Source organism: Saimiri boliviensis, chromosome 9 (assembly GCF_048565385.1).
Source record: "Saimiri boliviensis isolate mSaiBol1 chromosome 9, mSaiBol1.pri, whole genome shotgun sequence".
Taxonomy (NCBI): Eukaryota; Metazoa; Chordata; class Mammalia; order Primates; family Cebidae; genus Saimiri; species Saimiri boliviensis.
Genome location: NC_133457.1, coordinates 96,155,276 through 96,181,945, shown reverse-complemented (window position 1 = coordinate 96,181,945; position 26,670 = coordinate 96,155,276). Strand labels below are relative to the sequence as shown.

At 53.1% G+C, this 26,670-nt stretch overlaps 1 protein-coding gene across 1 annotated transcript; it reads right to left on the bottom strand.

Annotated features, from left to right (window-relative positions):
• Positions 1-1,145: 1,145 nt before the first annotated feature.
• MYLK2 (myosin light chain kinase 2) lies at positions 1,146-16,919 on the bottom strand. The gene is made up of 13 exons (XM_003932087.4): positions 16,792-16,919; positions 16,580-16,679; positions 15,669-16,089; positions 14,165-14,463; positions 12,361-12,466; positions 11,584-11,677; positions 8,979-9,088; positions 8,755-8,896; positions 5,037-5,107; positions 4,783-4,911; positions 4,067-4,219; positions 3,787-3,919; positions 1,146-2,111 (listed from the first exon to the last, which is right to left on the bottom strand). The coding sequence occupies exons 2-13, from the start codon at positions 16,629-16,631 to the stop codon at positions 2,031-2,033; spliced, it is 1,791 nt and encodes a 596-aa protein (XP_003932136.1). The 5' UTR covers positions 16,632-16,679; positions 16,792-16,919; the 3' UTR covers positions 1,146-2,030.
• Between the last annotated feature and the right edge of the window lie 9,751 nt (positions 16,920-26,670).

Sequence of the window (26,670 nt, the reverse complement as noted above, 5' to 3'; positions counted from 1 at the left end):
AAACAGACACAATACCTCGCAGAGTCACCGTGTGCAGCCGACGCGGTCATGAACACAAAGCGACGCCCAGGGCCTGCAGCTGGCAGGTGCGTGACACATGTTAACTGCTGTCTCTGCTCTTCCTGCTGGAACCTCTGTGTTCCCACAGGCCAGTCCCACTTAGCCGTCCTCACAGCCAGAAAGGCTGCGCCCTATCAGGGTTCAGCTCTCTTGCCCTCTGGGCTCCCCCTCCAACAGATGGAGCCTCCCCTGCCCCGCACTGCTAACCTGGGGTGAGGGGGCTGTGACAACTGGGAAAAAGCAGAGAATAGGCCTCTCCCCTGAGGCCCACTGGAGCCCCCCTCATTGCAGACCCAGCAAAGGCATCGCAGGCCCGCCAGACCTGGCCTCCACCTGGAGACCTGGCTTTCTGCTTATACCCTGTCCTGGTAAGAGGCAGAGTGAATGCATGGGCAGAGCCTTGCTCTGGGAGACAGAAGAGTTCAAGCCCCAGCCCCTGATTTGCTGAGTGGCATTCAAGTTCCTTCTCTCCTCTGAGCCTCAGTTTCCTCCTCTGTGGAGTGAGGATAAGAACATTATCATTCCCTGGGTCAAGAACAGCCCTGAGCAACTTTATGGCCCCACCCTATGAGGTAGATCCCAGCACTGCCGCTGCCTCTGGCTCAGTTTCTCCCTCTGAAAAACAGGAATAATAATACCTGCCTCATGAGAATCGCGTGAACCTGGGAGGCGGAGGTTGCATGCAATGAGCCAAGATCGCACCGCTGGACTCCAGCCTGGGCAACAGAGCGAGACTCTGTCTTAAATAAATAAATAAATAAAAATAATACCTGCCTTGTAATCTTGCTGTGAGTCGTAAATGAGTTAACAGATGTACAGGTGTTTTAAGTAAAGCTGGGCACACAGTAATCACCCACCCAGTGTGGGCTGTTGTTGTGATCTCCCTCTCACAGGTGAGGATACTGAACACAACGTGCAGAAGCCAGCCACCTGCCCACATCACGTGCTGGGCAGTCTGGCGTCTGAGCCTGCACGAACCACCACACTGTGAGCGGCCGGATGTTGCTCAAGTGCCCGGCCCACAGTAGGTGCTCAGTGAACTGTGGTCATCGGCAACCTCACACCAGCACACAGAGGGAAGGAGGCCACATCCAACCTGTACATTTATTTACAAGGCACAAGCTGAGAGCAGGTTGGGGGTGCCCCATGGCCTTCTTACTTATCCTGGGCCTGCTGACCCCATCATCTGAGGCCATGGGTGACCCCCGAGATGGGGGCCCTGAGTAGTTGGGTTGGGCCGTCTTGGCTCTGAGGCAAGCTCCGGGGTGGTCTCCTGTGACCCCTGGCTTCTCCCCTCCCCCTCCACCAGGCCTGGGCTAGGCGCCCTCTCTCACACAGAGTTCCTGTGTGTTGGTGGTTGCAAGGAAGGTGGGTGGGGGCCAGCCTGGGCCAGATGGTGTGGGCCCGGCCTTATCTGCTGGGAGTGGGGCGGCGGGGCATGGAGGTCCTCTCTCACAAAGCCTGCTCTGTCTCCCCCGGCAGCTGGGCCTCAGGAATCGGTGTTGCAGCCTTTCTGCCCCATCAGGAGCCTCCCATCCACGACCACAGAAGCCCTACATGCTGAGACCCCCAGCCTCTGCACCCCAGCTAGGAGCAGGCCCAGGCTGAGGCTGTCCCCAGTGGGGAAAAGCAGGGGTCACCAGGGCGGCAGTACAAAGAAGGGGAGCTGGGGAGGGAACCGGGAGCGGCTTCAACAGGGGGAGCCTGGAGTCTGGGGTGTGGCCGACAGGCTAGATCCCTGTCTGGGGAGGCGCTAGCAGGATGGATCCAGGCCACACTCTGAGGTGGCTCACGTCGGGGAAGCGGTCACTGCGCAGGGGCGTGGGGAGCCCCGAGCCTCCCAGCCTGGCACAGCCTTGTCCTGGCGAGCCTGCCCTGGGGACCTGGCTGCCTTCTCTGGCCTTCTGGACTGTGTGGCCTCAGCCCTGGCCACCGTGTGGCTGCGTCCAGGCTTCAGCTGCGCCCAGGGCTCAGACCCCCAGAGCCATCAGTGCCCCTGAGCTGCTGATCTTCTTGAAGCGGTTGGCAGCGCTGACAGCAATGAAGTTTTTCTGGAGGATGGAAGAGAGGGAGTCCCAGTGAACACCCGGGCAGGGGGGAAGCTGCAAGATTATCTGACCGTCCTCCTTAAGGCCCATTGGGTCCAGGGAAAAAGCAGAGAACAAACAGTCCTCTCCCCTGAGGCCGCTGGAGCCACCCTGCTGGAGTGGGGCTCCAGCGGCCTCAGGGGAGAGGACTGCTCTCTGCTTTTTCCCAGTGCTAGGGAAGGCACAGTGCCCAAACGGCTGCAGGAGGCGCCATGACACCGCATTGTCCAGGATTCCTTCCCTCGTTCAACAGATGGGTCAGCCAGACCTGAGTGGAGGACAGCCCTGCTCCAAACACTCCGTGGCCCCGGTTTGGCTCCAAGTAAAAGATAAACCCTTGCCATGGCTGATGAGTCCCTCCACATCCTGTCCCCGTCTTCCTCTCTGACTTCATTCTTACCTCCTTGTTTACCCCACTCCATCCCTACTGGCCCCCTGCCTGTTTCTCAAACTCACCAACAGCACCTCTGCCTCTCAGGGCCTTTGCCCTGGCTCTTCCCTCTGCCGGGAATGCTCTTCTCCCAGTACTGGCATGGCTCACCGCTCCCCACCTTCATGTCTTTGTTCACTTTTTTCAGTGAGACCTCCCTGACCCCCCTATTTAGAAGTGCAGGCCGGGCACAGTGGCTCACACCTGTAATCCCAGCACTTCAAGAGGCAGAGACAGGAGGGCTGCTTGCCTGAGCAACACAGCAAGACCCCCATCTCCATAAAAAATTTTTTAAAAATATTAACTGGATGTGGTGGCATGTGCCTATGGTCTCAGCTACTCGGGAGGCCAAAGTGGAGGATCCCTTGAGCCCAGAAGGTCAAGACTGTAGTGAGCTGTGATCGTGCCACTGCGCTCCAGCTGGGGAGGCAGAGTAAGACCCTGTCTCTAAAAAAAAATAAGAATAAAAGTGCAACCTCTCTCCTGGCAGACAGCCCTTATTTTTTTCTAGAGCCCTTCCTTACTCCTGCCTACTTCCCCAGGGCTCTAGAAAATGCCCCACTTCTGCCAGGTGCGGTGGTTCACGCCTGTAAGCCAAGCACTTTGGGAAGCCAAGGCAGGTGAATCATGAGGTCAGGAGTTCAAGACCAGCCTGGCCAACATGGTGAAACCCTGTCTCTACTAAAAATACAAGCATTAGCCAGGTGTGGTGGTGGGTGCCTGTAATCCCAGCTACTCGAGAGGCTGAGGCAGGAGAATTCCTTGAACCCGGGAGGCAGGGGTTACTGTAAGCCAAGATCACGCCACTGTACTCCAGCCCGGATGACAGAGTGAGACTCTGTCTCAAAAAAAAAAAAAAAAAGGAAAAGAAAATGCCCCACCTCCCACCAAAAGTAAGTCCACAAAGACAGATCGTCTCTTTTGTCCACTGCTGTATCTCAGTGGCTAGAAGTAGTAGATGCTCAAGAAATATTTAAAAAGTGAAGGAAGAAAGCCAGAGCCCTGGATGGGTGGGGCTAGGTGGAGGCCTCCACTCCAGGGCAGGAGCCAGCCAAGGGCAAAAACAGAAAAGTCAACTCTGTTTTCCAGACGGGACCCAGCCTGGTCAATAGAACCTGCCAAGGCACGGATGGAGGAGGCTTGGATCTGGTGCCAGGATCTCTTCCCACCCAACAGCCCTCCCTTCTCCCCACCCCGAATCTGCCATACCTTCCAGCGCCTCTTCATGAGATATTTCTTAAGCAAGATCTGGGACTTAAGGCGTCGGTTACAGCGCTTGGCTTTCTCCGCCAGGTTGTTGAGCCAGGGGTGGGTGAGACACTGGGCAGCGCTCATCCGGGCCCTGGGGGAGGGCAGCATGGTGGCAGTGGGCAGCATGCTCGTGAGGCTCCGGGGCCTCTGCTGGCCTCTCCGCCTGGCTCCCGCCCTGCTGGCACACAGACACGCTAAGCTTGCACACACACAGTTCAGCTTCTGGGGTGAGCCTCACCTCTGGTCCTTGACTATGAGGTTGGAGACAAAGTCTTTGGCCTCGTCTGATACCGCCTCAAAGGTCTCTTCGTCAAAGTACCAGTTGCCAGATAGGACGTTGTTTAGGGTCTCTGTGTCGTCATCTCCCAGGAAGGGGGAGAGGCCACTCAGCCTAGAGGGAGAGGATAACAGGGGGCAGGGAGGTGAGATTGGAGATGCTGAGTCACCTTCAGGGGGTAGGAAACAGGGGCAGGTCCCAGGAGGCAGCACCATGTGCTGAAAAGACCCCCAGCCTCTCATGGGACAGACCTGGGTTTGAATCTGGCTGGGTGACTTTGGGCAAGTCACTTCCCCTCTCTGAGCCTCACTCTTCTCATCTGTAAAATGGGCATAATCATCCCAGCTTCCCGGGTGACAGTGAAGATGAGGAATGATGAGTGCAAGGCATGTGGTGAGCACATGGGAAATGACCACTGCCCCTCTGCCCGCCCCAGATCATCCGAGATCTGCTGTCCAGATGCTATGCCTTTACATGGACCTTGGTTTTTCCATCTATAAAATGGGTACCATGTTCCCCTTTCCTATTCTCCCTAGCACTCCCAACCCCAGCAAACCTCTGACTGAGGGATCAGGGAGGTGGGACCACCTTACCAGGACCCCAGGGCCAATCGTGGCCTCGGCCACTCACCCCCATGCCCCACCAACCCCACAAGCACTGCCCGCCTCAGAGCTCACAGCATGTAGGTGATCACCCCCATACTCCACATGTCTGTCTTATCGGAGATTTGGTCATAATTCACCACCTCAGGTGACAGGAACTCCGGGGTCCCAAAGTTCACCTTCAGCTTCTCGTTGGGGTTATACCTGGAGGTGAGACCAAGGGCTGAGAGCACAGCTCCTGGCATGTTCCCATGCCCCCGCCACCCCACCCCTGTCCCCTGCCAACCTCAGAGGCTTGTCCTGTCCTCCCCAACCCACCCGGGTGGTACCTCCGTGCCAGCCCGAAGTCAATGATCTTCACCAAATGCCCCGTGGTGTTGACACACAGGATGTTCTCTGGCTGAGGAGAAAGTGGGTGGCCTGGGTTGGCTTCTGACCTAGCTCACCCTCCCTCTCCCAGGTCCATGTGAGTCCCAGGCTCCCTGAGGCAGAGGCCCAGGCTGCCAGAGTGGGCAGCTGCCAGAGACCCTCCAGCCCTGCCTGCTCTGGGCACAGAGATCTTGAGGCAAGTCCCAAAGAGACACTTGTGCGAGGCCTTGACGCACAGGACTTGTGAGGGATTGGGGTAAGATTTCCCTCTGTCTAAGGCCATGAAAGGACAACCACATGCTTTTTTATTTGAGATGGAGTTTCGCACTTGTTGCCCAAGCTGGAGTGCAATGGTTCAATCTCAGCTCATCGCAACCTCCGCCACCCAAGTTCAAGCGATTCTCCTGCCTCAGTCTCCCAAGCAGCTGGGATCACACCATCACATGGTGGCGCATGCCACCATGCCCGGCTAACTTTGTATTTGTACTAGAGATGGGGTTTCTCCATATTGGTCAGGCTGGTCTCGAACTCCCGATCCCAGGTGATCTGCCTGCCTCAGCCTCCCAAAGTGCTGAGATTACAGGCGTGAGCCATCACGCCCAGCAGAACAACCACATTCTGGCAGTTCTGAGGATAGGCAAAGGGAAGCCTGCGGAGAGGAGACGTGACAGCCCGCTACTCCCCGCCCCAGGCTGGGGGGCCAAAGCAGGGCCACCACCAGATAACATGACACTCCAGAGAGCAGAGAAAGAAGATGTCAGCTCAGTTCCTGAGAGTAAGCCTCTCAGAACACAGGGCTCCACACCACTCCAGGGTCGCTGGAAGATGCGCTACTCCCGTCTCCCCACTTAGTGATGATGCTGGGCTGCAGACCTGAGGCCCAGCACCACTCACTTCCTCGCCTTAGCTGACTCATCCTCCACGAAGGCCTGAGGCACACGCTGTTACACAGAGAAAACTGTGACATTGAGATACGATTACCATCCATTCCCATTTGGACAGCTGAGAAAGCTGAGGCTCAGGCACAGAAGTGACCCGGTCAGTAGCCCAGCAAGTAAGCGACAGAGCCAGGATTTGAACGCAGGGCTGACTCCAGCACGGGCCTTGTGATGTTCCTCTCCCACCACTGGCCCTGCACTCTGGGGCAAACGTAACATGACAGGGTTGGCTCTTCCAGGGTGGAGACCACCTTCTCCTGGCCTCCCGGTTCCCACCCTCAGGGTCTAATAAAGGCACCCAGTAGGGGCTCAGCCAAGGCTCAGGGGGAACCTGTGTCCCACGCATAAGTGAACACGTAGATGAAGTGACTGTAAGCCCAGATCCTGTCCACTCTGGGCCTCTGTTTCGTCTTCCTATCACACAAGGACTCAGGGCTAATCTGAGGTTGCAGGTATAAACATTTTTAAGTTAACAATGGTTCAAAGGCAGGAGATTTTGTACAAAACCCTGAATTCTAGGGTCTCCTAAACACCAGAAGCCCTGGCCACATGGGTCACACACCTTGGAGCAAGTTGCCACTGACACCCTGAGACGGGACAACAGTCCTCCAGCTCTCCCGTGATCACCGCCGCCGCCCGCCGCCATCCCTCCCATTCAACATGTTCTTGGTATTTGTCTGGGCTCTGTGAGCCTTTGATTCAAGTCCCCTGGGGAAATACTCTCTGAAGGCATATTTAGGACTGACAGATTCACTTAGAGCAGATACTAATGATTTTAATAGCTTGGCCTGGTGTCCCACAAAACGGGAAAGAAAAGAAGGGTCCCGGGGTACAAGCATTTGGGGAAATGAAGCAGACCCAATTCTCCTTTCGGAGATTCTCAGTCTACCAATGAGAGGCCCTCAGAAGCCCTGCAGCCCGGAGACCCAGGACACGGCCTTTGGGCTGGGGTGCGCTCAACCTACTTGACCATGAAATACTTTTTTGATGACAAACCTATTGTTATCCTGAAAAAAAAAAAACACATTTTAGAAGGTAGAGGCTCATGACTGAGCTCCTCAAAGCACTGCATTTTAACTGGGGGGCCCTATTCTACCCCAAAGAAATGAGCCTTCACAAGGGAAAGGTAGGCACCAACTGCCCCCAGCTCAGTGAAGGGGCCGCCATCTGTCCAGTAACTCAGGACTCACCCTTGACCCTTGCTTTCCTGGCCCCCACCCATGCAAACCCTCAGCACATTAGAGTGGCTCTATTTCCAAAATGTATCCTCCATTGGGCCCCTTTCTCTCCCCTCCCCCACTGCCACTCTGGCTCAAGCCCCCAGCACCTCTCTCCTGGCTTACTTACTCCGTCAGCCTCTAAATTCCCTGCATCCGCTCTGGCCCCACCGAAACCCATCTCCTCACCCTGTTTGTGACCTCCTCTGTCAGTGGCAGTGATACTAACACACCTAACCCAGGGGGCTGTTGGGCAGATGGCACCCTCACTCACACAGCACCGGACACAGAGCAAACCTGGGACAGGTGTCAGAGGCGGCAACAGCATCTCCTGCCTGCTTCAGACTCATGCCGACTTCAAGTTCACCCAGTGCAATTCCTCATTACTCTCATGTATTTTCTCACACAGTTTTTCATTGCTTAAAATGACCTATTTAGTTAGTCATTGTTTTATGAGTGTCTGTTTTCCCTGGAGGCTCCATAAGACAGGGACCATTTCCTTCATAGTCCCTATAGTACCCAGCACGTGCTTCTCGAATGAATAAATGAAAATATCATCCACTTTGCTGATGGGTGTTCACGTGCCTCCACATTGAGATACCATGTCCTCCACCAGCCTTGCCACTTGACCCACAGCACTGACACCTGCCATCGGGACCGCCAACACCCTGCGCTCCTGCTGCCCTTACCTGACCCACACCCAGAGCTCCGCAATGAGCCCTGGACAGCTACTGACAACTGATTGGAGTTAGGGCAATGTATAAAGCCTATCTACTCTTCCTGACCTACTATGTGCACAGTATTGAGCAAGGTCAGAAGAGGGATATCAGACCAGGCACAGTGGGTCACGCCTGTAACCCCAGCACTTTAGGAAGTCAAGGTGGGTGGATCATTTGACGTCTGGAGTTTGAGATCAGCCTGGCCAACATGGTGAAACCCTTCTCTACTAAACATACAAAAATTAGCCAGGTGTGGTGGCACGTGCCTGTAATCCCAGCTACTCAGGAGGCTGAGGCAGGAGAATCGCTTGAACCCAGGAGGCAGAGGTTGCAGTGAGCCAAGATCTTGCCACTGCACTCCGGCCTGAGCAACAGAGTGAGACTCCATCTCAAAAAAAAAAGAAGGATATCAGTATTCTTTCATGAAACATTTTTGTTAGCGCCTACCTCACGCACATTGCCACACTGACTTATTTGAGAGCTCTAAGAATGCAGGGATTTTTATCTGTTTGATTCACCACAGGATCTCTACCACCTAGAGCACTACCTGGCATAAAGTAGGCTCTCAAGAAAGATTAATTGATTTTGACTAGAAGAGCAGACACGCGTTGTACCTATCACAGGCTAACACTGAGGCAGGTGCTATTACAACACTTATTGCATAAACCTTTTCTGACTCTGTAAAGGAAGGATACATGAAGGAACAGAGGGAGGGATGGAGGGCGGGGGATGGCTGGTGACAGCGCTGATCTCAGGGGGTCAGATGCTGTCCCTGACCCTTCCCAGAAGGCCCCAGTCCAATACCTTGAGGTCCAGGTGCAAAACCCTCATCTTGTGCATGAAGAGGATCCCGTCACAGATCTGCCTGACAAACACCATGGTGTCCACCTCGGTCAGATGATAGTCCTCATCCACAATCCTCTCGAAGAGCTCTCCGCCCTCGATGCTGTGTGCACAGACCCCTCCACAGCTTGCTCTGTGCCTGCTGGCACCCCTGCCCGGCCCCTACCCCCACTGCAGGCACTCACTACTCCATGAACAGGACGATCTCATGCGGGGTCTCAATGGCCGCGTAGAGCTGGATCAGATTGCGGTGATTCAGCTGGTTCATGACCTCGATCTCCAGCAACACCATCTCCTGGGGGCCAGGGAAGTCAAGGGTACCAGCCGGCCACCATCACTCCCTGCCACCCACCCTTGACCAGGCCTTGCCCGGACCACTGCCCCGCCTCCTCTGTGCTGGTCCCCTTGTCTCTCCCCTCCCACCAGCCCCACATCTGTGGTCCTCACCACTCCATGTCATTCCTGCTGGGACATCTTGCTTCTGCTGGCTCTTCTCCTGAGTACTGACATCCTGAGGGCTCCACCCTTCCCCTCATCCCTTCCCTCTCTCTGCTCTCTCCCTGGGCATTCGCATCAAGTCTCATGACTTTACATTTAATCCAAAGTCATCAATTTCCAAATACATAACTGAAACTTGAGCACTCCACTGAACTCTAGACTCCAGTATCTCCAACTGTCCACTTGCCTTAGTTTTCTAATAAACATTTCAAATCTATCGTGTCCAAAATTAAACCCTTGACATTACCCCTTCCCTACAATTGAGTTGCTCTCAGCTTGCCCGGCAGAAGTACCCCGACGCTTTGTTCACGCATGCAGGACAGAAAATTAGGAAGCGTGCTAGGTTCTTCTCTTACTCCTGCATCCTCACATCCCACATCCAGTCCAACTCTTCATATCCACCTTCAAGCTAGATGATATACCTAGTCATTGTCACCTCCTCCACCACTGCCTTCTAGTCTAAGCCACCATTATTTGTCACTTTCAGAAAGTCGCAAGCCAGCCGTCACATCGGCAGGCTGATATACACGCTGTAGTAAGAATACTTACGCCATGGGAATTGGCAAATGCTGTAAATCAGGCCTCGCCCCACACCTGCCCTACCCAGAACCAGTGGTTAAACACTAACCCTTAAACACTATGGGAGGAAAGGCTTGAGGGCCACAGATGGCAGGAGGGGCCAGGGAGTGAGGTTCAGGGCATCCCAGGCAGAGACCGCAGTGTGGGCACGGGCCTCGCCAAGTGCTGGGATTACAGGCGTAAGCCGCCGTGCCCGGCCGTTTGCGTGTCGTTGTAGCTGCTGTTGTTTGGCTTTATGTTTAGCTGTCTCTCTCTCCAGTCCAGCATGTCAGCCCGTGAGGGCAGGGACATTTTTGACATTTCCCCAGCCCCTGACCCAGTGAATGGCAGAAGAAAAGCACTCAATGACCATCAATTGATAACTGACTCCTGTTCATTGAGCCGCAGATAGGTACTGAGCATGTACACTGAGCTGGAGCCTGTAATAGAGGCCTGGGATCTGGGAGTCAATGATACGGATCCAGGCCCTGTCAAGTGGGAGAGACAGAGAAGAATGTCATCACATAGAGAATGCACTCCTGGCCGGGCGCAGTGGCTCACCCCTGTCATCCCAGCACTTTGGAAGGATGAGGCAGGCAAATCACAAGCTCAGGAGTTCAAGACCAGCCTGGCTAATATGGTGAAACCCTGTCTCTACTAAAAATACAAAAATTGGCCAGGCATGCTGGTGCGCGCCTATAGTCCCAGCTATTCAGGAAGCTGAGGAAGAAGAATAACTCGAACCCAGGAGGCAGAGGTTGCAGTAAGCTGAGATTGCACCACTGCACTCCAGCCTGGGTGACAGAGCAAGACTCCATCTCAGAAAAAAAAAAAAAGAAAGAAAGAAAAGAAAATGCACTTCTTCCAGTGTGCTTAGAGCTGTGATGGGGACTCAGGGCTGCAGCAACTGGAGCTGCTTCTCACGCTCTCGCCAGGCTCGGGCCTGTGCCCACACTGTAGTCTCTGCCTGGGATGCCCAGAACCTCACTCCCCAGCACCTCCTGCTATCTCTGGCCCTCAAGCCTTTCCTCCCATTGTCCCCTCTGCCAGAAACTCTGTCCCTGCCTTCTCCACTGGAACACCTCCTCATTCCTCAAAGCCCTCACTCAAAAGGCAGCTGGTCCAGGAAGCTTCCCTGACCCCTTGGCCTGAGTCAGAAGCCCTTTCTGAACCCCCACGCTACCCCGCAGTTTCCTTGAGTGACAGCTCTGATCACACGAGGCTACTATTACCTCCTCACACAGCAGACTCCCTCACCCTGCCTGCCTGCATCCATTCATTCCTTGAACAAACGCTGCTCAGGGCCTCCTCTGAACCCAGCCCAGGCTGGGCACTAGAGGCAAAGCTCTAGACTGGGCTTGCTGACCTTGGCATCAGCTCCCTGAGGGCAGGGGCCACATCCACTTCACTCCGGGATCCCCAGTGCCCAGCACGGGACCTGGCCCAGAGCCCACTCTCACCAGTGTTTGTTGAACTGAACCAGAGGGAGCATGAATATCCCATGCCGACAAGGGAAGCCCCCAGATAAGTTCACTACCTGAAGTATCTGGTTGTGGGTGGGGGTCTCAGGCCCCTGCAGCAGGGCTGTCTGTCCATCTCTCTATCTGTGCAGCATTTTCACTGCAACAGACTCCCATACCAGGCCCCAGGTTCAGCAGCGCCAGTGGAGGGAGGCGAGAGGTGCCCACTCCAAGGGTTCCCTCCCTGTCCTGGGCAGCCTGCACCGCCCCTTACCTTGTCTTTGGGAGTCTGTTTCTTGATGACCTTGGCTGCCAGCTTGAGGCCTGTGGCTTTCTCCATGCAGGTACAGACTGCCCCAAACTTGCCACTGGAAAGAGAAGAGGCCGTGAGTGAGGGGACCCCAAAGCCCACCTGGGTCAGTGGCATTCTTTGTTCTGCTCCTAACTTGGTCCCAGACCCAGTGGTGCCTCTGGATCCCCCTTGGTGAGAGGGGAGCACTCACCCCAGCCAGCCCTGACTCCCTCCTGAAGCTGTGAGCTGTTCTGCCAGGACAAGGGCTGAAGCAGGTTCTTTGAACCACACAAGCCACGTGCACAGGAAGGGCAGACGTGTAGGGAGGATGGCCCTGGGATGCGACCCTTAGAGGTTTAGGGCAGGCAGGCCCTGGGCCCTGGGGGAGGGCACCTCCAGGCAGAGGGAGGATCTGCAGAGGTACAAGACTGAGTCAGGGCTTTTTACAAAGCAGGAATCACCATGAGGGGGTCAGTGTGGTGTCTGGAGCTGAGACAGACGGGAAAATGCTATGTGTTTCCTACGGAAGCACTGAATGGCTGACGGTGCATCTGAGTAAGTAACAGCAACAGCAGGTGATGAGAGTACACATCAGCACGTGACAGCTCTGCACAGTGTGTGTACCACACAGGGGTGAGCATGTCCACATGGCCATGTCTAAGTGGGGTGTGTCTGGGTCCTGCACAGGGAAAATGTGAAGCCACAGGAGCCCGGTGCTCTCTGTGTCCGTGAGTGTGCCGCTGGGGTCCCAGATCTCACCCTCCAAGTGCCTCCTTGGAGTTCATGCTGAATTCACTGTTGACATTACCGGTCCTCAGCTCCACCATGCGGTGAGGGAAGGGGGCTGGGGGTGGCGGGCAATCATCTGGGGAACAGAGCACAGTCCTCACGGTCAGAGCCAGGGGCTACTGAGGATTCCCTTGGCACCACCCCCTCCTGCAGACCTAAGCCCCATCCGGGGAAGTTAAGTTCACCAAGTGATACCTGGGGGACACTTGGCTCCAGGATAGGGGCCGTGGGGCCCAGTTTCCAATGTCAGTTCATAAGAGTGGCCGTGGGAGGCCTCTGGCCCTATCAGAGAGGACCCAGTTTCTCCCAGAAGGACAAACGGAATGGGAGCTTGGACTTCTGGGACCCTTTGCATTATAAGGCACGAGGACTCCCCCCCCCAAGCTATTTGCATTTCCACCGAAACCAATCAAACAAACACAGCAGCTATAAAGCGGAACGCCAGGCAGTGGGGTTGCTCTGTCTCAATGATGGCGTAGGTGGTTGGACCTGCCCACCCGCCGTCCTAATTAACACGGCACGCTGGCCAGACCGCCCATAGCGGGGCGGTACCAGGGACTGGGCTGTTTAACGGGAAGATGTCTCCACCTAGTGGCAAATCTGGGGAACCTCGCTCCCTGAAGGCCGGCCGGCTGTCATCAGGTATGAAAACCTCTTTATAAATAGCAAGAGGTGGCGGGGAAGCCGGGCTGGTGATAAATCAGACGGCCTTTGGAGGTGGTTCAGATCACTGGGATGTGATTTTGGGGCGGGGCGGAGGTCTCTGCGGCTGCTGGGGGTGGAGGCAGGGCTCCTGGCTGCCGCCCAGCCGCCAGGTCCTCCCACCCTGTCTGGGTGGCATGGTGCCGCTCACCAGGCAGGCTGGCGGGTCTCCCAGGGCAGGCAGGGGGGTGTCAGGACACTCTGGGCTCTCCTGACCCCATCTCACCCCACCCCCAGCCCTGCCGCACCCCTGCTGAGGCCCTTTCCCTGTTCACCTGCTGGCCAAGCTCACTTACACTCCGTGCTCTCTGCGGCCCACAAATAAGCCACCCGCTGCTTGTCTAATCATCAATGAAGGCCACTCCACAGTCCTGCCCCATTGCACATGCCCAGCTTCCTTAGTCACTGCTCCCACACACAGGCACCTGTGCTCCTCTGCTCATGAACCCTCTATAGCTCCCATGACCCCACCCCACTATGCAGTTTAGTTACTAAGCCTGACATTTGAGCCCTTCTACAGATTGACTCCAAATTCCATTGCCCAACAAGTTTGTGTTGCTCCAATAAGCTGCCTGATCTTTCTCTTTTTTTAACCCCATTTTAGTCAAAGTAGAAGAAAGTCAAAAGTGGGCTCTGGAGTCTGGGTGGCCTGACAGGTTCAAATCCTGTCTTCACTATGTTTTTGGGCAGTTCATTTTCCCTTTTCTGAGCCTTCCTTTTCCCGTCTATCAAAAGGGAATTCTAAATTTAAAAATAAAAATGAACAAGATTGAAAAAAGCCAGGCATGGTTGTACACGCCTGTAGTCCCAGCTACTCGAAGGCCGAGGTGGGAGGATCACTTGAGCCTGGAGTTTGAAGCCAGCCTGGGCAACATGGCAAGACCTTGTCTTTTAAAACCCACAAATGAATAAATATACACTAAAAAGGGAATACTTTCTGGAGTTGTGTGACCCTTAGATGAATGGACCTGGGTAAGGTGTGGCTCAGGGTAGTTCAGACCTCCGAATAGGGAGCCCCCTTCCCTCCCACTGGCCCCAGGGCAGCCCCAGCCCCCACCTGCCCCTGGCCTACCCAAAATCTGGAAGCAGTCCTCCTCCCTGGCTGTGAGACAGAGGGCCTGCCCCACCTCGGATTTCTCTGAGGGAACAGCCTGGAACTCGATCCCCTTCGAGGTGTCCCCTTGCACCTTAGCCTGGCCAGCCTGGCCTGGGGTTTTCTCTCCCACTTCCTTCTGGCTCTCTGCCAGGATGTTCTTTCCTTCTTCTGCCTTGGCTGGCCTGGGATCCATGGGGCTGTGGGTCATGGGCACCCCTTCAAAGGTGAGCTCTGATGCCTGACTTGGGGGCTTCTTGGCCAGCGGCTTCTCAGAGCTAGAAGGTGAGAACACAGAGGTGAAGCCCTCAGCAGCCACAGCCTGTGGCATCAGGCAAATCTCAATGCAATCAGCAGAGCTAATACAACCCCACTCCGAATGCATGGTGTAATGCAGCCAAGTTCACCTGGTATAAAACTGAGGGATGTTCATGGCTGTGGTCATTATCTTGGCTACCAACACACTAATAGATCATTAGTAACTATTAATAGGGGCCGGGCGCAGTGGCTCAAGCCTGTAATCCCAGCACTTTGGGAGGCCGAGGCGGGTGGATCATGAGGTCAAGAGATGGAGACCATCCTGGTCAACATGGTGAAACCCTGTCTCTACTAAAAATACAAAAAATTAGCTGGGCATGGTGGCGCGTGCCTGTAATCCCAGCTACTCAGGAGGCTGAGGCAGGAGAATTGCCTGAACCCAGGAGGTGGAGGTTGCCGTGAGCCGAGATTGCACCATTGCACTCCAGCCTGGGTAACAAAAGCGAAACTCCATTTCAAAAAAAAAACCTATTAATAGGACTGTTGATATGGTCAGTCCTCATGTAGATACAACTAGGGAGTTATGTAGCTCTTGATTCATACAAACTGTTGTGATATAATTGAGATTAATACATAATTATCAAATTGATATGGTAAGTGCTATTATTGCGGCTTACACTATATCATGAATGACCTCGTTAGCATTCAGGTAAGTACAACTGATTGCATCAGAGATGTGCTCTATTTTGGTTATGAAGATATTATCAATGATCCTCCAGTCTGGTTATTAGTCATCTTTTCATATCGTAATAATTACATTAGGAAGAACAGGGAAATGCTGGATGTCCTGGGAAATACATAGCCTTTTGCCTGACACCTTTAGCCTTTCTGCCTGGCATCTCAATCCTGCCCTTGGCTAGACCAAAGCCCATGGAGTAAGGGGAACTCTGGAGCCTGAAAGCCTAGAGAAGAGATGTCCAGCCTAGGTATCTCTGAGGATATCTCTTGTCTGACATTCCAGTCCTCTATGCATTGTGACAAGCTTCTGGTTTCTGCAGGGGACAAGGTGGTAGAGGCGATGCGCAGGACAGCAGAAGCCGAATGTCAGAACTACCCTCCCCAACACTGAATGTGACGACAACCATGCCTAACACAAGGGAATAAAGCAGGACCCCTGGAGATAGAGCCACAGGACCCCTCCCCACTCCCAAGAGGGGGTATTCACCTGGAGATGATGGCGGGACAGCTGGGGCTATGCAGAAAGGCCGGTGAGCCCCTCCTGGCTGCTGCTTGGCCCTCTGCTGCCTTCTTGCCCACCCTGGGTTCTCCAGGATCCTGGCTGCCTGAGGCTCCCTGCTCAGCCTTGGGCTTCTTGACATTGGCCTCGGCTGTCGCAGTCTGCTGGGGCAGGGCTGCTGGGAGCCCAGCACTGCCCTCCGCGGGCCCCCCACCCCTGTCACCCTCTCCCTCGGGGCCTTGGCTGCTAGCTGAGGTTTGGGCCAGGGTACCACCCCCTTTCTCTGGGGCAGGAGCTTTGGCGTCTTTCTTCAGGGTGGGCGGACCAGGAGCCTTCTTTGGGTCTGGGGGGACAGGGTCTTTCCTGGCAGCCAGACGTTCTTTGCTTGCGGGACCTTCAGGTGCCTTGTCTGCAAAGGAGGTGAAACACCCATCAGGATCCACTCTCCTTTCCCTCCCTCCCAACCCAGGCTGGGCAGAGACCAGCTCTGGGTCCAGGTCACCACCCAGGCAACAACTTGCAAACACTTATCCCACTGAGTCTCTGGGGCCACTTGATGGGCCCTAGAGATGGGCTACCGGCACCTCAGAGGGCCTCTGTGGGAGACTTCCAGCCCTTTGGGTTGGCCTTGGTGGCCCCGCCATCCCTTGCCCTGACTGTTTAGGTGCATCCCCAACAGCCATCCTGGTGGCTTCGCATTTTCCTGATCTCTCCAGGAAGGGCTTCATACAGGCCCTGGACCCAGCCCAGCTCTAGCCAGATTCCTCTGATTTCTGGGTCCCCCATGCACCATGCAAAGAAGGCTCGGGCACAGAACTCCCACTGATGAACCTCCCCAGCCCTGGATTCAAACCCCCCTTCCCAAGCTCCTCCCTCCATCTCCTGTCCCAGCTTGGCACCTGTTGATGGGCTCTGAATTCCCAGCTCAACTGCTCCATTTTCTGTCGCCATGAGGTAGGGAGGCGTGTGCTGCTGCTTGTCTAACTCAAGTCTTTCTAGCTGCAGAAACAACAGCAAGGTGTGTCAGGCTCTCCGATTCCTGCTCCCGTCTGGCTGCAATGAGACAGGAAGCCAGGAAGCCAAGGTCTGCTAACTGAGGGGAGAAAGGTACCTGGAGCAGAGAGGGGCAACCTGGTGGCCGTCTGTCTCCCGGCGGCTGCTCAGGAGCAGTCCTGGGCAGTTGTAAGGGATTGGGCCGGGTGGGCAGGGGCAGAGGCAGGGGTGTGGGCAGCGGAGGCGGGGACAGAGAGGAGAGGATCTCTTACACCAGGGGCCATGTAGCTAGGACTGCCACCACCTGTCACTCTTGGCCCCCGTTCAGAGGACACAGCATTCTTCCCATGGCCCGACTGGGGGGAGAATGGTGTTGGAACAAGCGAGAAGAGAAAAGGGAGGGGTATTTGGGGCCCTGGGGAGCAGCCCTTTCCCCAGGCCTTGCTCAGTATCCCTGACTTGGGCAGGATCAGAGGGGGCCTGGAAGAAGAGGGGTACTCAGGCAGGGCACAAGGGCAAGACCATGCCCAGGCTGAGCCCTGGCTCTGCCCACCTGTGCGCCACATCTCCCGGGGCTCCCCAGAACCTGGCTAGAGTCACAAAGTCCCAGGGATAATCACCCTGACCCTGGCATCCAGTTCTGTGCCCCTGACATCTGGACCTACTTGGATCATCTTTGGGTAAGAAAGTGTCTCGGGGGCACTTCTCAACATTTCCATAGGTCTGAAAGCTTTTTCTTTTAAAACTGTCCTTTTCTTGGGCTCCTGGGGACATGGAAGCTGCCCCGAGGAACCATGGGAGAGGACAGTGCTCTGTGTCTCTCCCCGAGCTCACCCAGTTCTCGCCCATGATCCACATGGAAGAGGGGACTGGCAGAGAGTCTTTTCAAGGATCCTCCACTACAGTCGTAGCCCAAGGGGCACTCTAGCCCAAAGTGTTCAAGCTGAGATGGGATGGGGAGAGCTATGATCCAAGGAGCCTTCCATCACCCAGAGCCTTTCTCAGAGGGGGCCCTTGAGAACTGGCCAGAGCTGGGTGCATTAGAAGAAGCTATAGAGGCCACATGCAGTGGCCCACACCTGTAATCCCAACTCTTTGGGAGGCTGAGGTAGGAGGATCACTTGAGGCCAGGAGTTGGAGACTGGCCTGGGCAACATACCAAGACCCCATTTCTATATTTTAAGAAGTAAAATTAAAAGAAGCAGCTGTAGGGTGGTTGTCCTGACGGCAGCAAACCAGTCACTTCAGTTCACGGCCTCGGCTCCTCTATCAAATGGGAAGTCAGTGGAAAACCCCTTGATGAAAGAAACGAGAGAGAAGGCAGCCCCTCTTCACAGTGGGGAAATAGGGACCTGTACAAAAAGATCGAGGTCGCTGTTAATGAACGGACAAAAAGTGACCACAAAAGTAGGGGCGGGGAAGCAAGGCGCGAAGTAGCACTGCAGTGTGCTATCATTTGTGCAAAAGGAGGGGAGAATAATATACACTGTTTCACTTTATACACCTAAGAATTTACTTGGTAGGATAAGGAACTGGGCCCAGGGGTGGGAAGGAAACATCACTGTATATACTTTTACTTTTTTGTTTGAACCATGAACTATGTGAATGGGTTACTATTCAAAATGAGTGATTTTTTTTTTTTCTTTTGGTGAGCAAATGTCAAGGGTTTTGGTATAAGCTGGTAAAACCAGAGCTGGCACTCCTTCCCCACTCTTGACTGCTTTTGCCCTCCCTGGCTGTCCTCTCCAGGCCTGGCCCTCCTCTCCTCCATTTCTCTTCTTTAAAGTCCAGCTGATAGCCTGTCTCTTCCAGGAAGCAAAAGTAACAGCTGATGCTTCTATGGCGCTGGCATGTGCCTGGCCTCGCTCCACATTCAGTTATGTGGATCCACCCAAGTGGTCTTCAGAAGAACCCAGTGCGGTGGGTACTACAGAGATGGGAAACTCAGGCGTGGAAAGGTTATGTAATTACTCAGTCACACAGTTTGGAAGGGGCTGAACTGAGTGAGCCCTGAACTCAGGTCCCCAGCAGAAAGGGAGCTCCCACTTACTGAGCATATGCCACTCATTTTATCCATCTTGCCTTTAAGCATCATCTTGATAACTCTGGAGAGCACTCATCCCATTTTCTGGATAAGAGTGAGGAAAATTAAAGGAATCAGTAACTTGCCGAAAGTCACTCAGCTAGGAAGCGAGTTGAGCTTGGAATGCAGTTCTTCAAAGTCCAAAATCCTCTGAATTCCCAGCCTGTGCTTCACCCACTTCTCCCTGCTGGGTAACTGGGGATCTTGCAGCATTCACAAGGTTGAAATGTTTGCTGTCCATGCTGATCATCAGGACCTCCTGGCCCTCTATCTGGCCCAGAGCATATTCTAGTTTAATTTGGAATGTTGGGCCCCCCACTTCTGGCCTCCCTGCAGTGCCCCCACTGATCCTGCCATTGGTTGACACTGTCTGGGAGCCCCCTCAAGGGCCGGGGCTAAACATATCCCCAGCACAGAGTGGACTTGCCCATGGGTGTCTGATGAGTAAATAAGTGAGCCACCAGCAGGCTCTAGATGGGGTTTGTGGGGTTACCTCGCTATGCTGGACCCTGCTGGCATCTCCTTGTTATTACTGTGGTCAACACCAGTCATTTATTGAGTGCCCTCCAAGGGCCAGGCCTGACTATGACAAAGATCCAGCTCCCTGGATCCTCAGAAGGGACTGTAGGGGCCAAGTGTTAGACCATTTGAAAGGTGTGGAAACTGATGCTCAGAGAGGGAAGTGGCTTATTCCCGTAGTCACTCAGCTGTTGAGTGACCTCAAACTACCCACATTCAAATCCAGAGCCACCTCCCAATGAGACCAAAATCCAGGCTGGGACAACTTCAGGGGCATTAGTGCTACTTTTGTTATAATTACTAGTGCCAAATAATAACTCTTATTGAACTCTTCATAAAATGGGCCAGGCCCTGGGGTAAGCAGCTTCATGAGTATCCTTTCTTCAGTTCTTCCATCCTACCAAGCAATGACTGGGAGATCTGTCAATGAAGCGCTGTGACCTGTAACTGTGAGCCTGGTACAGTGGCTTCACCTGTTCCTTCATCCATAAGAAGAGCACCTGCCTCACGGGAGGTATACAAGGCATTAGAACAGTGTGTGTGTGCATAGGGGGTGCTGTATAAACGTCAGCTCTTTCATCCCCATTTCACAGATGTGACAGAAAAACTGAGTCACAGGGCAAAGTCACAGAGTTGGGACTGGACCCATCTCACCAAAGGCTCTGCTCGCAACCATTCTGCCCCATTGCCTCTGTCTCACAGCATGGCTGGGAGATTTAGCCAGCACCCACGTATAGAGTGCTTGGCACAGTACCTGCAGCACTGTGGGGGCTCAATAATGTCGTGGACACCCCAGGTAGAGGGTTGAGCTGTTCCCGCCAGCTTCCCTGCAGTGCCTCCCAGTGGGATGAGAGGCTGGCCTGGTTCCGAATCTACTACTGGATTGCCTGCTCCAGCCAGCTGCTCCCTGGGAGTCCTCAAGCTTCTCAGCACTCCCTTAGAGGCACAGGGGTGGGGCACAGGGAAACTTCCTCCACCCACCTAGGGGCTGCCAGAGCCCCTGGCCACCCTTAAGAAGGGGCTTCCCCGCCCTGCACCAGCTGTGCAGACACCCTCTTTGCCTCTACAGGGGCAGGACAGGAAGTGGGGCAATGCCAAGGCCAATTAAACCCGCCAGGGGAATTAAGGTCAGCAGGATGCAATTATGCCTGTTGGATTTAACAAGGCCAGAGGGAAGGTTTCTCCAGCCAGAGTTCACGGCTCCTTAGGCCTCTTGCCCTTCGTAGCTCTGCCTTCCAGGAGCCGAGGCTTCCAGGCTCACCTAGCTCTGGGAGAATGCGTTGGGGGTGAAGGGGTTAAGTCTGCCCAGGCACTGCTTCCTTGGCTCCGGAGAGGAAATCAGTCCAGCCAAGAGGCTTTAAAAGGACCTGTTCGGAGGAGACATGCCCAGTCTGACCCTCTCCCCGCTCAGCTGTGATGGAAAATCCAAAGAGTTGAGCAACAACCTTCCTGACTCCAAAGAGAGCAGCCAACTCCCTCACAGCTTTCCCTCTGCTCCTATTTGAGAGCCACTCAAGGCTGCATTAGCACGTTGTTTTCTCTTGCCCTTTCCCACCTTGGACCCCTGAGCCCAGGGCCTTGGCAGGACCTCTCAGGCCTCTGGAAAAGCCCTACGTAAGGTTGCTGTCTTTATAGCAGGCCTTGTTCTTCCAGCCAAGCTAGTAAGCAGAGATCTATGGGCATTGTGTGCAAACCGGACACAGATTTCTCTGGAAATGCAATTGACACACTGTTCCATCCCAGAATTGTAGAATTTTATTGCTAAGATTATTTACTGGGGGCTCTACTGTGACAAGGACTAAACTGGTCACTTTGGGGATACAGAGATGAAACTGGGGGAGAGCTATAGAATCACTCCATATTACATTTTAGGTGAAAAAAGACTATAAAAGTTAACCATGCCTGTAATCCCAGCATGTTAAGAGGCCAAGGCCAGAGGATCACTTGAGCCCAGAAGTTCAAGACCAGCCTGGGTAACAGAGTGAGACCTCATCTCTACAAAAAAATTTAGAAAATTAGCCAGTCATGGCGGTGCACACCTCTGTGGTCCCAGCTACTCGGGAGGCTAAGGTTGAAAAATTGCTTGACCCCCAGGAGGTTGAGGCTGCAGTGAGTCATGACTGTGTCACTGCACGATGGCCTGGGTGACAGGGTGAAACCCTGTCTCAATAAATAAAGAAATTAAATTAAAATCAGCCATGGAGTGGAATCCTTTTTTTCAAAATATTTACAAAGAAAATATCTGGAGGGATATAAATGGACATATTAACAGGCGTAGGAAGAGATTATTTTTATTCTTTATTCATCTAGATTTTCCAATTTTTTAAGAAATGACCCTTGTAACTCTTAATCAGATAAATAAATAATTCCAAATATATCAACATGGACACAGATTTCTTCAGAGAGAAAATGGTCAGAGCTATAAAATACCATGGAGTTTTAGAGGCAGTCTTTGGGACTGATGATCAGGAAGGACCTCTGGGCTCAGGGCCTCAGAGAACTCGCAATTCAGCTACTGCAGGGCTGTTCAGTAACTAAGCCCCAGAGTTTGGTTTAAAACTAATCCTCGCTGGGCGTGGTGGCTCAAGCCTGTAATCCCAGCACTTTGGGAGGCCAAGGCGGGTGGATCACGAGGTCAAGAGATCGAGACCATCCTGGTCAACATGGTGAAACCCCGTCTCTACTAAAAATACAAAAAATTAGCTGGGCGTGGTGGCGCGTGCCTGTAATCCCAGCTACTCAGGAGGCTGAGGCAGGAGAATTGCCTGAACCCTGGAGGTGGAGGTTGCAGTGAGCCGAGATTGTGCCATTGCACTCCAGCCTGGGTAATAAGAGCAAAACTCCGTCTCAAACCAAAAAAAAAAAAAAAAAAAAAAAAAAACTAATCCTCCCGGCTGGGCGTAGTGGCTCACTCCTATTATCTCAGCACTTTGGGAGGCCAAGGAGGGCAGATCACTTGAGGTCAGGAGTTCAAGACCAGCCTGGCCAACATGGTGAAACCCCTATCTCTACTAAAAATACAAAAATTAGCCAGGTGTGGGGGTGGGCACCTGTAATCCCAGCTACTCGGGAGGCTGAGGCAGGAGAATCACTTGAACCTGGGAGGCGGAGGTTGCATTGAGCTGAGAATCACTTGAACCCAGGAGGCAGAGGTTGCAGTGAGCTGAGATTGCACCACTGCACTCTGTCCTGGCAACAGAGTGAAACTCCGTCTCAAAAATAAAATTAAAATAAAATAAAAAATAAAATGAAGCCTCCTTGGAATGAGGTCCCAGAAATGTCTCTATAAACCAGCATTTCAGGTGATTTTTCAAGCACATCCAAATTCAAGACCTGCCAAGTCAGAGACTCAGCTCCCTAGAAAGCATCCTGAGAGCCTTGAAGAGAGACCAGCTTTGAGGCACTCTCCTGACAGTCACACTTGTGCAGTGAGTGGAGAGCTTCCAGGATTCATATCCCTGTAACCTGGAGCCACATTTCTCAACCCTGATGCACACTGAAAACACCTGGCAGTCTGGGCCCTTCCTGGGCTCAGACCAATTAAATCAGAACATTTGGAGTAGTGCAGAATGTTAAAACTCTCCCCAAAAGATTCTGATATGTGGTTAGGGTGAAGAGCCACTGCTCTGAGGCTTTCCTAGAACAGGCACTTCATTTTCTTTTTTTTTTTCTTGAGCCAGAATCTTGCTCTGTCACCCAGGCTGGAGTACAGTGGTACAATCTCCGCTCTCTGCAACCTCCACCTCCTGGGTTCAAGTGAGTCTTCTGCCTCAGCCTCCTGAGGAGCTGGATGACAGGTGTGCACCACCACGCCCAGCTCATTTTTTGTATTTTCAGTAGAGATGGAGTTTCACCATGTTGGCCAGGCTGGTCTCAAACTCCTGACCTCAGGCAAGCCACCCACCTCAGCCTCCCTGTGATCCTAAAATGCTGGGATTACAGGTGTGAGCTACCACACCCAGCTTGGAACTTCATTTTCTGTTTCCCTTGAATGCCCTCCACCACAAGGTAGGGAAAAGTAGTACACACAACAGGTATTCTTTCTGACTGGTATGGACTGGGTGCCCCATCCCAATATCTGAGACCCTGGGACACCAGATGCCAGTGCAAAACAGACACGGACTACATCACATTCAATTTCATATCCCAAGCACCTAGTACAATATGTGGTGCTGTTGTAGTTAGTAGTAATAGCCACTAACATTCACTGTGTATTTACAATGTGTCAGAGATACTCTTAATCTTCAGAGCAACCTTATGAGGTAGATACTATAATCACTCCCATTTCCAAAAGGAAACTGAGGCACGGAGGAGTTTCAGAGGTAGAAAATGGTGGGCTGGAATTTAAACTTAAGCTCCAGAGCCCCACGTTTTAATGACTACTCTGTACCACAAAGCAATGCCCATTGAAAATAAATTAACAAGTAAGTGAAGAATCAGTTTGGTTGCCCTAGGGCCCGACATTCAGTGGGTGCTCTGTAAATGTTGAAGAATAAATGCACCTACTTGGTAGGACCCTGGAACAATGGGGAACCAAGAGCAGCCCCTCCTTCATTCCTTCTCTCCCATCCCAGCCCAACTTCTGCAGCATAAACAGCAAATCCAAAAATAGCTATCTAATGACGTCAGAGGAACAAGGTCATCTGAAAATTGCCCACAGCCACTGGACACCTTCCTATAGGATCAAGTAGCAGGAGGGTACCCCAGGCTGGTGCAGCTGTTCCAAGAACAGGAAATGTCCCAGGAGCAGACTTGGAAGCACCAGCAACCATACAAAGGCAGAGGCAGTGGGGGGAGAACCACAGACATACGAAAGGGTAGAAGCAAGACCAAGTGCAGAGCATACACCCAGGAAATAAGAGTAATTTGACTTCATCTGCACTAGAAGTCACTCCCATCACCCGATCCCAGGAAATGGCTCAAGAAGCAGGGAATGCATGTTCTGTCCTCTTGCACAGGACAGCTTCCCAGACTGCCATTGCGCTATTTATAAAACTTCAGGTCTGTTTGCTAAACTGGGCTACCATAAGATCCAGGGGGTGCATGGCAAGCTCTGAGCAGCTGCTGGGGGAAGAAGACCCTGCCTGAGATGGGGAGGGTCCTGCAAATAAAGGATGAGGGGTGGGCTGGACAAGGCACCTCCTGGCTGCAGTCCACTTGGCATGGTGACCACCTTGGCTCTCATTCAGGCCTGCTGAGGCTTGTGACTTAATTGACTGGCAGCTGCCACATCCCTGACAGGATCCAGCATGGTCTGAGATGCCTGCTCTGCTGACAGGGTGAAAGCAAGGAGAGGACCTGCCTCCCAGTGTCTGGGAAGCTTAGCTGGAGGTTCCCACAGCAAGGTCAAGAGTTCAGTGAAGGCTCCAGCTCAAATCCAGAAAGAGCCAGGCCCTATCCTCCTGGAGTTGGTTCTGGCCAAGGGATGCAAGTTGCTGTGATAGAAAGGACACCTGAGGGCAGATGGACCTGAGTCCAAATTCTGACCCTGCCACTTATTAGCAGCGTGATTTTGGATGAGTAACTTAAACTCTGAGCCTCGGTTTCCTCATCTGTCATACGACTTGTTGGAAGAACATATGGAAAAGCATTCTTCCCTCCATCTTCATTCTGAGAATGCAGTCTTGGCTAAGAAGATAAATATCTACGCAACAAACTCAGGCAACTCTCCTGTGTAACTCAGTCAGACTGTACAAAGGTGACCCCCCAAGGGGCTGTGGAAGGAAGGAAGCTGTTCTCACCCTGAGATAGGCTCTTGACTGGCTGGGCACTAAGGTCACAGGAGAGAGTGGCTGCCGGTCCCTGGCCCACGGGTACCTGTGTTAGGAGACCTGTGGTCTATCAGGATTTGCAGGTCCCTCTCCTGGCACAGTGGTTCTCACACTTGGGCATGCATCGCTGTCCCCTGGAGTGCTTGTTAAAATATACATTGCTGGGCCCCACCCTCAGCGTGCCTGTGGGTGGGAATAGAGAATTTGCATTTCTAGTCCCTGATGATGCTGACCACACTCTGAGGACCACTGTCTTGGAGAATAAAAGTCCCACATGCCAAGACGGTGACCTTCCAGTTCCTACCCATGTGCATGAGGCCTCTGAATGGCTCACAAGAGTAGTGTTTTGGTATGTGTGGGGAAACACAGAACACTGAGACCCAGTCATCAGTACAGTGAATGTTCCAAGGAGAGAGAGATGCACAAAAAGTGAAGCTCTGGCCGGGCACGGTGGCTCACACCTGTAATCTCAGCACTTTGGGAGGCCAAGGTGGGTGGATTATTTGGGGTCAGGAGTTCAAGACCTGCCTGGCTGACATGGTAAAACCCTGTCTCTACAGAAAATACAAAAAAATTAGCTGGGTGTGGTGGCTGGCACCTGTAATGCCAGCTCCTCAGGAGGCTGAGGCAGAATTGTTTGAACCTGGGAGGTGGAGGTTGCAATAAGCCGAGATGACGCCACTGTACTCCAGCCTGGGCGACAAAGAGAGACTCTGTCTCAAAAAAAAAAAAAGTGATTTTGTGAAGGGCTGGCACACCGGCACCCCCCCACCCCGAGCTCCTGAGTGACTACATGCTCCATGTTGCTTCCAGCATTCATTTTCTATTGCTGCCGTAACAAACTGCCACAAGGAAGAAAAAGGCTCTCTTGCTTGCACAAATTCCCATGAGCGTCCTCCCCTGCAGAGATGTCTCCCAGCTTCTTTTGGCCAGCTCTTAACTAGAAGCTGCTGATCCTGTCCTGTCAGGTTGTTAGCTGTGGGTAAACAGCAAGGGTTTCTGGCAATCCCTGGTGACACACCCACTGACAACACTGAATATGTGACTCAAGCACAGCCACACTGAGTAGCACTGGCCAGCTGGGTGGGTAACAATCATCATTGCTGCCCAGAGTACCTTTGGGGCATGTTAAAGCTAGGGGAGAATTCCTCTTCACTGCACTGGAGGAAGGGTCCTTTCTACAAAGATCATTCTAACTTCTATGAAGAGACTGAAACCCAGAGAATATAAACATGTTCAAAGTCACAAAGCGAGAGCAGCTCTCCCAGTTCCCAATCTAGGGTTTATTCCATGAAATAATTCTGTATTCCTCCTGAACCCTGTGCCAATTATCCAAAAATAACCCAGGTCTCCTTGACCATGAACACATAAAAACCGAATTGCAAGGGAGAGAAACAGAAAAGGAACAAGGTGAAATCTCAGTTTCATGGCGACATCCTTAAACCACCTCTAACAATAGAAGGTCCACTTCCTAAATACTCAGTCTGTGGGGGGAAAATCATATCTTGGCTTGGGAAGGACTTCTTTGTGGTAGTCTCTAAGAATTCACTGAACATTCTGTGCAGTCTTTAACCAGTTCCAAGGTCAAGAGAAACATCAGAAAATATGTATGTGTCAAGGGACA